Raw genomic sequence first — 10,833 nt, 5'->3', positions numbered from 1 at the left:
TATTGTAGAAGTGACAGCCCCTTCTATACAGGTATACAACTTCCAACATCGAAACCTTTTTATCTGTTGAAACACAAAGACAGCCACTTCTGCCCATCTGTCATCGGAATGTTTGTGAGAGAGGAATACGTGTATACAGATGATGAGAACGACGGCAATATCAATAGTGTGCACGGAAGTCATCCATACGGACCGGTTAGCGGAGGAAGGAACCACAAGCTTTACTATTGTTACTATTGGTCACATTAATAAAGCACTGTCTCATGACAGTAATACACAAACGTTTGCTCTGCCTATGGTCAGTTTTTAAATCGAGACAAGCTATTGACAAAGAATTTGAGGTACAGGGGTTTCAAAAGTCTCCATTGAAATCAGCATTTGCCTAATTCTATGGTGGTTATAACGATCTAGTTCGTCAATACAACCTATCATTGGGTCAAATGCTGTCTGGTGTCCTTCATACCGATTGTTAGGGCGTGGGAAACCGGGGGTTGTAAGACCAATACATTAAGGTATTCAATGTATAATGACCATATTTCATATCTAATAAATGGATGGTGGAATATTTGTAATCATGGTATCATTGTGAATGGTTCATCAAATAAAAATAATCCACCATAGGAATTTTCAAAATTTTGTTTACTGCTTGATTTATTTCACCTAGAATTTAACATTGAAGTATATGGGAAAAGCATGTTTTATTACAATATTTTAAAAACAAATTATATTCTCATAATAATATATTAGTAGAAAGTTACATACACTTTCTTTTTATGAAAATATGAAATAAAATTAATCATTGACCACACACATTTTTAGAAAATTTGATTTTTTTTATTTTTACAAAGGACAGACAACTCTTCCAAAAAGTCTTAAGTGCAAAAAAGTCAGCTTCTAATCATTTACCAGTCATGTGAATTTCATCTGCTTCACTTTCATCATTATTTAACAATAAACTTTTATGTTGATCTAAATCCTTCAAAATTGTTCATTATCCTTTCATTATACATGGAATACCTTAATAAGAACTTTCTTTTGAATTCAGATTATAATTGCCTTGTTTTTTGCTAGATAGGCACGTGCATTTAGACGTAGGGGTAATGATTGTGTCCTGTTCAACAATAAATATTAATTGCTATTTTCATATGCAATAGGCATATCAAGTGCTCCCTCGTATTTTTTATATTTGATAGCAGAATTAAATGGGAAGAATATAGTATGAATGAATGATTATAAGTTTTGTTTAGTCACGTGTTATATGTCGACCTTTCAACTAAATGAGAATCGTTTAATTAGTATTGATACTAACCTCACTTTTATAAGAAACGTTCCCGCCGCTTTCATTTACCCCATGCGATATTACTGAAGTACAACCTTCACGGTCATTCCAGAGACGTTGAGAAATATAAACTTCATTTTATATTATTACTGGAGTTCTGATAAGATTCACATTTTCTTGTATGATTTTATAAGCACTCTTATTTCAACTTCAGAGTACTTGTGCGTGGAATCAGAGTGGTGTTTAACAAAGTAAGTTTTTGAATGACTAATCACTAGATATGAATATTTTCGTTTTCCATTTTTGTCGAAGAAGCAACTGTCTATGATATCAAGAAGTCTAGTCTTTAATCCATCGTGAGGAATGGTCGTGTATAGTGTTTAAAAGTCAAAGGTTTTGATGTCATTGATTTGGGAAAAATTTTGCGATTTCAAGTTTACTAAGACTTCTTTAGAATTTTTTAGAATCCACATTTGATTAACACCACTTCTGGCATATGTAGTCGCACAGTAAGTTTGAAGATTCTCCTTCACAGCTGTTAATGTTTTCGTAAGGACCAAAGATAAGGGCCTGGTAGAGCACTTACTGCATCCTGCAATGTATTTTTGTTTCTAAGGACTTTTATGTAGTTTAGCAATCCAGTATAGGTACGATAACTCATATCCATTTGACCCATTGGCTGGGATATTAAATGTGTCTAAAACTAAAGCATGCTTTGGAAGAATTGCATCTTTTGAAATAGCAGTTGGAGTATAAGTACGATTACCAAAAGTGGAATTAATGTCAAGTTCGTTTAAAATACTGTTGTGATAATGAACCTTACAAACAAAGACAATGTTGTTACTAGCTTTGTCAACTGGAACCAAAACATATTCCCCATGTAACCTATCTAATTCTTCTATCACTTCTGGTTTACTAAATACAGAAGGATATATGGTACGTACTTTTGTTTTCATATGTTTAATGCGGGATTTTAATATTCCTCTTATGCTTTTAACACATTCTGACAATGTATCAAGTTCTTCTTTTTTCATGTTTAGCCCATCGTCTGTCATAACCTTCGACATAGTTAATAATAGAGATGAAGTTACACCGCCAATTGAAAGATCGCTGTTCTCTGTATTTAGGACCTTTTAGAATAACTGATCTGAGGTCCTCATTTTCAACTATATCAACATCACCAGTAAAGACAGCTGGACTATAGTTGAAAGAAGATGAAGAACAAGAACACGTTGTTGGATTGCGTATAAGATGGTCTATATCTGGGCACTGCAAAGTTTGTTTATAATTCAAAAATTTGGATGCAATAGCAGAAGTATAGCTGTAGGAAATACAAGGTGTAGACTTGAACTTGAAATAAGTTGAAATACTCGACTGAACCCTTTTATGAAGAAGAATGTTGCTTATACCAGTTATGATAGTACTATTAATATATAAAAACAAAACGTTCAATAATGTACTGCCATTGCTAAATAAAGGAAAGAATAATCGTGATAACTGGTTATGGGTTTTATGCAGTAGCTGCAAACAGCATATGGGAAGCCACCGGTTATATATTAATCACATCTTCGTTTCACATTGGGAAGTCCACTTATTGCATTTGCATTAGTTTGCTTTTTTCAAGGTCTATGCAAAATTTCCATGTCAAATTGTGCCAACTCTTTCAGCCGGCGAGTAAGTTTTCCTTTAATGTCCCTGATCCACATAAGACTCTTATGAACAGTGCGAACCACGAATTGCCTGCCTTCAGGATAATTCTTTCAGGTGATCTGGTGATAGATTAAGTAAGCTAGGAAGGTCAAATCCTTAATTTGAGATCTTGATCTAGGTCAGGATTTCACAACTTCAATTTTGAATGGAGCAACAGTGAGTCCTTGCCTAAAACTCCCCTCTCCATACGGACGAGATCACATTTCTTTGGCTTTAGCTTAAGGGAGTACTCACGAAGCCTTTGCAATACATTCCATAGTTTTGCCAGTCCATCAGTAAAATACCTTTTAAGGGCCCAGTTGCACGAAGATGAATTAAATTTGACTGGCAGTTAACGTCTAATTAACACTATGTAAATGTAAGAGTTAATGGGAAGTTAACTGTCTGTTAAAGTTAACTAACCATCGTGCAACTGGGTCCGGACAGTAATGTCAATTAAATAAACCAATACTTTATTCCTGTTGTGAATTCAAGACTGTAATATTCATTAACTGTGTTAAATACTATTTCTTAAATTCTTCATATTGTTCTACATCAATATTTCATAACTGTATAATAATTATCTTAAATGTGATATATCGTTTCCCGTAATATGACGTCACATTTACTTATGCATTGTGACGTCATCACAACAAGTAAGCAGTTCAAATTATATAGTCAAAGTGAACAGTTGGGTTGTCCATTCAACACGATTCTCTCCCACATTGTTGGTGCCGTGACCATGGAGAAACTAAAGGCAATCCGAGCAGGGAATAAAGCAGCTATTACGCGTTCTATAAATGCATTGCTAAAAGAAGATATGGACCCCGTCAACATACAGAAAATGTATGAAGGAATACTCAAGAAGAGGAAAGTTTTGGAGAAGCTTGATGAGGAAATTCTCGAGGCTATTTCCGCAGAGGACGCGGAATCAGAGATTGTAAATTCAGATGAGTATTACTCTTTCTTAGACAAAGAACTTACACAGATAGAGACCCGCTTCAAGTTGAGTTTAAGGATATTTCAGTGAATTAAACCCCAGTGCCACGGAATTTCACATGCCGTTACCGGCCACGTTACAAAGCAGCTCCTCATTTGGATCACAAAACCACAAACTTCCAAAACTATCACTCCCAATGTTTAATGGAAACATTCTAGATTGGCAAACTTTTTGGGATTCTTTTGAGACGACTATTCATTTGAATCATACACTTACGGATGTTCAGAAATTTTCCTATCTCAAATCGCTGTTGGAATACGGTGTATCAAATGTTATTGCTGGTCTCGCTCTCACAAACAGTAATTATGAAAAGGCTATCGCATTGTTAAGAGAAAGATATGGTCAGAAACACAGAATTATAAATGCGTACATGAAATCTTTGTTGAAATTATCACCCCCGCAATCCAACTTGTTTAGTCTGAGGGAATTGTATGACACTGCTGAGTCGTACATTCGTGGTCTTGAATCACTCGGACAAGAAGAAGAAACATTTGGTACAATGTTAATTCCCATTCTAATGGACAAGTTGCCGTCAGATGTGAAAATTAATATCACCCGTCATAACGGAAGTGACCACTGGACACTAGAATCCTTACGCCGTTGCATATTGCATGAAATCACAATTCTAGAGGCAGGAAGCTCCAATTCATCATTGAATAATGTTTTGCTAACTGCTAATTTTCATACCAGTGCTCGATCATCAAAAGATAAATCCAATCGCAATATTACGCCATTCCAGCGCAGCCCCAAGAAATGTGTGTATTGCAAGGAAAATCATTTTCCAGGAGATTGTCCGCTAGATTATAACAAGAGACTTGCAATTGTAAAGGAGCATAAACTTTGTGTTAACTGCTTGGGACATCATCAGGTTTCAAAATGTCAATCAAAGGGTACCTGTCGTAATTGTCACAAAAAACATCATACTTCGTTGTGTAGAAAAAAACAGCAATTCAGACATTGTAACAAATACAGAACATCAGTCTCAGAAATCTACCGACATTTCTGTTGATAGTAGTATCATACAGGAAATCGCCCAATCTCAGAATGTAGATGACGAGTCAGTACTTCACAGTACTTCTACATCCGTTACTTTATTAAAGACCGCCGTCGCCACAGTTTCATCTTCACCAAGCGCGAATTCGTTTACATGTGCGAATATTTTGTTTGATGAGGGAGCCCAGAGGTCTTTCATAACGGAAGAATTAGCAAACAATCTTCAGGCCAAAGTATCAGGAAATGAAAGTTTGAATATCGCAGCGTTCGGAGATAAAACCGCAAAGTCAGTCAGACATTTGAACAAAACTACAGTATACGTTGAAACAGATTCCGGTGAAAAGGTTCCCGTAGAAGTTTTAATTGTGCCTAATATCGCCGCTCCAATTCATACAAATCGTTTGTCAGTAAATTCACTGCCACATTTGAAAAAACTTGAAATTAGCACACCCCGAAAACAGTGACACGTCATTCAGTGTTTCATTACTTATAGGGGCAGATTTCTATTGGAGTTTTGTTGGGGATGAAATCATTCGCGGAAATGGTCCTACTGCTGTGAGCTCAAAGCTAGGATATTTGATTTCGGGACCTACACGCATTTCTAATTCAACATCGAAAGTCCAGACGTCAATGCACAATGTGCTTACCTTTCACAAAAACGAGGAAGTTAATATCGCGAGATTTTGGGAAATCAAGGATATTGGAGAGAAAGATGGTCTATTACACGAAAAGGCGGAAACCTACGGACAACATTCCATTTCATTTGAAAACGGACGTTATTCAGCTAAACTTTCCTGGAAAGACAGCTGCGCAGAACTACCGACAAACGAAGAAATCGTTAGACAACGGACCAAAAACGTCATCAAAAGATTAGCAAGTGATGGTGATATGTTGGACATTTACAGCAAAATAATACAGGAACAAGAACCCCGCGGTTTCATCGAGAAAGTCGACATTAGCGAAGATACCAATTCAACCAGGAAACACTATATTCCTCATCACCCAGTAGCCAAAGATTCGTCGACTACTCCAATACGCATCGTATATGATTGTAGTTGTCGCATGAACGGGAAAAGCCCCAGTTTAAATGATTGTCTCGACATCACCGCACCAGATCTAAACAACTTGACAGGAATTCTATTCCGCTTCAGAGCAAAACAGTACGCCTTTACGACCGACATTAAAAAGGCTTTCTTACAAATAAATCTGGACAAGTCCGACCGCAATGTCACCAGATTTTTCTGGCTAAGTAATCCACAAGACCCTACCAGTGCGCTCATTGTATACAGATTTAAAGTAGTTCTTTTTGGTGCTACGTGTTCTCCCTTCATACTTGGAACAACGTTACTTAAACATTTTGACAGAAACCCGTGTGAAACATCGACGGAACTGTTAGAGTTACTTTATGTCGATAATGTACTTACAAGCTTCCCAGACCAATCTACTTTGTTGAAGTTTTACAAAGATTCTAGAGTCTTATTACAAAATGGTGGATTTAATCTACGATCTTGGAACTCCAACAACCATACTCTGCGTGAGTTAGCAAAAGAAGAAAATGTCCTTGACACTGATAAACAGATCAAAATTCTTGGAATGCGATGGGATTGCGAGACAGATTACCTGAAGTTTCCACAACTTAAACTTAAAACGTATCCAGAAGGAGAAAATGGAGAAATTACTAAGAGAGAAGTTCTACGGGATTCGTCCAAGATATTTGACCCACTCGGACTGTTCAGGCCGGTTACAGTAAGAGCGAAGATATTTATGCAGGATATTTGGAAACTGGAATGTAGCTGGGATCAATGTTCACCACACGAATTCCAAGAAAATTGGAAATCACTTGCACTCGACCTACAAGAATGTACAAATATTGAGATTCAGCGATACCTTCACACTGACTCAAAGGAAAGTCGGGCACTCCACGTATTTACTGATGCAAGTCAGCGCGCTTATGGAGCTTGTGCTTATCTCGTCACCAAAGACACATCTTGTCTTGTTATGGCTAAGAACAGGGTAGCACCTATAAAATCTCAAACATTGCCACGTCTTGAATTAATGGGTGCAGTAATCGGCGCAAAGATAGCCAACCATCTGAAAACAGTATTAAATGTGCAAACTGTAACATTTTGGTGTGACAGTCAGATCGTTCTGTCTTGGTTAACATCATTAAAGGATTTGAAACCATTTGTCAGAAAGCGTGTAAAGGAATTCACGGATTTAACAGAAGGTAGTGTTTGGAAATACTGTCCTACAAAGTCAAACCCCGCGGATTGTCTCACACGTGGAGAAACAGCGGAAAAATTCTTGAGTAACAAATTATGGATGAATGGCCCCAAGTGGATACACGATGAAAGTGCTTGCCCAATTTGGAACCGATCTACAGATACAAGTTCATCAGCTGTACTGAAGGTGGATTGTGAATTAAGTACCACAGACACCTGCACAGAATCAGTGAAAACAACGGAAAACACTACAGTTGACGCTTCGAGATTTTCTTCATATAGCAGATTACTCCGTGCAACGGCCTACGTACTTAGATTTATTGAAAATTGTAAAACTTCAAAGACACAGAGGAAAACAAGCGTACTTACAGCAAAAGAGCTTTATAACGCTAATGTGATAATTTTAAAAGAAACACAGCGCGATGTATTCAAGGAGGAAATCAACAATCTGTCAAACCAAAATTCAAAGAGAACTGCTATCACAAAGCAATTAGGACTGTATCTGGACAACGAAGGGCTTCTCCGATGTAGAGGACGTATTCATAATTCATCGCTTGACACGGAAACGAAATTTCCCGTCCTTCTACCAAAGAAACACCTAGTGACGAGGTTGATCATCCTAAATTCCCATGAAAGTGTTCTACACGCTGGAGTGAATTCCACAACTGTCAACATACAGCAGAAATACTGGATTCCACATATTCGCCAATGTGTAAAAGGAATTTTGAGAAAATGCGTGAAATGCAAAAACATTACTGGAAAATCTTTTCCAGCGCCAGATCCTCCGCCGTTACCTAAAGACATACTTCGAGAAGAACCTCCGTTTACTGTGACAGGAATTGATTTCGCAGGACCTCTCTTCGTAAAGGAAGTTAACAAGTCTCCAAGAAAGGTATACATTTGCCTATTTACGTGTGCCGTTACAAGAGCCGTTCACATTGAGTTAGTGGAGGATATGTCAGAGGAGACATTCATTAGAGCATTTCGGAGATTTGTTGGTCGCAGATCATTGCCAAAAATTGTTATTTCTGATAATGCATCTACGTTCAAGGCAGCAGCATCAGATATAGACAATATTCTTCACTCCACTAAAGTTCAGAATAAGTTTTCATCTTTAGGTACAGTTTGGAAATTCATTCTATCTAGAGCTCCCTGGTATGGTGGATGGTGGGAACGCATTATTGGCATGATAAAATCTACAATCAAAAAGGTATTAGGAAAAGCTCAAGTCACATCATCGGAACTCAATACCTTATTAACATAAGTGGAATGCATGTTGAACAACAGACCCATTACGTATACATTCACAGATCTTGAGGACCCACAGCCACTTACACCCTCCCATCTTCTATACGGACGGAATCTGGATGTATTACCTTACTTCAAGCCACCGGAAGAATCTCTACAACCAATCAACATGAAACGTATTGATGTGTGCAAAAGAGTTATTCGACAAAGAGATATTCTTGATCACTTCTGGAACAGATGGAGAAATGAGTATTTGACATCACTTCGTGAGTTTCATCGTGCGGCCGGAAGAACTGTACAGGATATTAAAGTAGGTGATGTTGTTCTCGTCCACAATGAAGGAAACAGACTATTATGGAAACTTGGCCTAATCAAAGAGTTGATATACGGAAGAGACAAATATACCAGAGCAGCAATTCTAAAGACTGATACGGGACTAATAAATCGTCCTATAACTAAGTTATTTCCACTGGAGGTGTCATTAGAAAATAAAACTGATGAAGCATTAAAATTACGAAGAAGCGATCGTCTGAGAAATTAACTTTTCGGCGCCCCCAGGATGTTGTGAATTCTTTTCAGCGCCCCCAGGATGTTGTGAATTCAAGACTGTAATATTCATTAACTGTGTTAAATACTATTTCTTAAATTCTTCATATTGTTCTACATCAATATTTCATAACTGTATAATAATTATCTTAAATGTGCTATATCGTTTCCCGTAATATGACGTCACATTTACTTATGCATTGTGACGTCATCACAACAAGTAAGCAGTTCAAATTAAATAGTCAAAGTGAACAGTTGGGTTGTCCATTCAACACGATTCTCTCCCACAATTCCAAGTAATCCCTTGAAGAACTAGTTGCATGACTCCCCGAAAATTTGCCGGGACATTTGCTATTCTGGTGTGCCCCACAAGACTATAGTAAGTAATAAATGCAGGAGTTTTCTGCGATCCTACTCGGCGATCGGAATTTGCTAATAGTCAGGGGCTAAATCTAAAGTTTAAAAGAACCTGGTCCCCTGTAAAGTATCTAAAACAATCTCCTGTAAGAGATAGGGGAAGGAATCCTTTACCATTCTACTGTTTAATTTGCTGTAGTTGATGTACCATCTAAAATTTCCATCTGTTTTCGTCACTAAAACTGGTGTTGAAGACAATTCCGAACTATACTACTAAACTTCAGAGTAATTCAGTTCTTTGTTTTAATAACGTCATCATTTATTACAAAAATATACACAATATTAGTTGACATAAAATATTCCCGGATACTTCTGCATAATTCTCGCCAGGGGTCCATTGGATTGAATGTATTGAATGTATTTTATTATGATTATTATTTTACATAAGACATATATATATTATATAAAAATACATAATATCACTGTGTGTATAATAACATATATCAATTATTTGTTGCAAGTATTGTTCAAAGTCAGAAAAACATCATATATTGTCGACTGACCAGTTTTATTGACCTTAGTGATAAAACCGCGATTTTATCATTAATCACTCGGATTAGATAAATAAATAACACACCTACCTTCAAGGTAATTAAATTCCTTTACTTTTATCCAAAAATTCCAAATTCGTTGGGGCTTCCGTGGCCGAGTGGTTAGAGCATTGCGCTCAAAATCACACGGCCTCTGACCTCTGTCGGCGCGGGTTCGAATCCCGCTCGTGACGGTAAGTGAGACAGTTTCCCAGTTTACTTTCGGAAGGTCGGTTGTCTCTCCCCAGGTACATTGTATCTGGGTTCTCTCGTCCACCAATAAAAACTGGGCGCCACCATATAACTGAAAAATTGTTGAGTGTGGCGGAAAACATCAAAACAATCAATCAATCAATCAATCAAAACAATCAACCAAATTCATTGGTACGTTAATTGAATATATTTTCATTTAAAAAAAGGCCCCTTTGTAGTCCTAAAACTGTGACGTCACCTATTTCGGTGACCATTGTTAATATAGGTTTGCCAGAAGTTTGTAACTGTAAAAATATATATAGGAGGAATGTGCAACTAAACGTCAATGAATAACATAACATAGTGTAAAGTTCTATACTTTTGGTATATTTTATATCAATTTGAAGGCTTGCTTCAAAAAGTAATAAGTATATGGGCTTATTTTGGGGGTGCTCGTGCTAATTCTGTGCACACTCTCCTTCTTGTAGTTCATTTTCGAAAAAAAAATTGAAGATGTACTCTGTTTGCGAACACTACGGCGAAATTGATGACGCAATCTACACCGGAAACAACAATGCGAACACGAAAACAAAAAGTAATCGATTCTGGTCAGTCACCGAAATAGGACAGTCAACGATATAACGTTGATGTAGATATAGCAACAGTAGATTAATATAGAACTTACTTAAGGAATAATATATAAACAATGCAGTCGTA

At 37.0% G+C, this 10,833-nt stretch overlaps 2 protein-coding genes across 2 annotated transcripts; both read left to right on the top strand.

Annotated features, from left to right (window-relative positions):
- The first annotated feature begins 4,026 nt into the window (after positions 1-4,026).
- On the top strand, positions 4,027-5,425 carry LOC130048776 (uncharacterized). Its single transcript, XM_056145827.1, has 2 exons — positions 4,027-4,858; positions 4,905-5,425. Exons 1-2 carry the CDS (start codon positions 4,027-4,029, stop codon positions 5,423-5,425), a joined length of 1,353 nt encoding a protein of 450 aa, XP_056001802.1.
- A 166-nt stretch (positions 5,426-5,591) lies between these two features.
- Positions 5,592-8,447, top strand: LOC125679769 (uncharacterized). Its single transcript, XM_048919235.2, has one exon. It carries the CDS (start codon positions 5,592-5,594, stop codon positions 8,445-8,447), a length of 2,856 nt encoding a protein of 951 aa, XP_048775192.2.
- The last annotated feature ends 2,386 nt before the right edge of the window (positions 8,448-10,833 follow it).

Source organism: Ostrea edulis, chromosome 7 (assembly GCF_947568905.1).
Source record: "Ostrea edulis chromosome 7, xbOstEdul1.1, whole genome shotgun sequence".
Classification (NCBI taxonomy): domain Eukaryota; kingdom Metazoa; phylum Mollusca; class Bivalvia; order Ostreida; family Ostreidae; genus Ostrea; species Ostrea edulis.
Note: the sequence above shows the minus strand (reverse complement) of the source record. Positions and strands in the feature narration are given on the sequence as shown.

Bases quoted from the DNA above. Each gene is read 5' to 3' on its own strand.
- LOC125679769 (XM_048919235.2), top strand. From the start codon at position 5,592: ATGCACAATGTGCTTACCTTTCACAAAAACGAGGAAGTTAATATCGCG.
- LOC130048776 (XM_056145827.1), top strand. From the start codon at position 4,027: ATGCCGTTACCGGCCACGTTACAAAGCAGCTCCTCATTTGGATCACAA. The intron at 4,859-4,904 runs GTACCTGTCGTA...TTCGTTGTGTAG, and splicing joins TTCAAAATGTCAATCAAAGG to AAAAAAACAGCAATTCAGAC.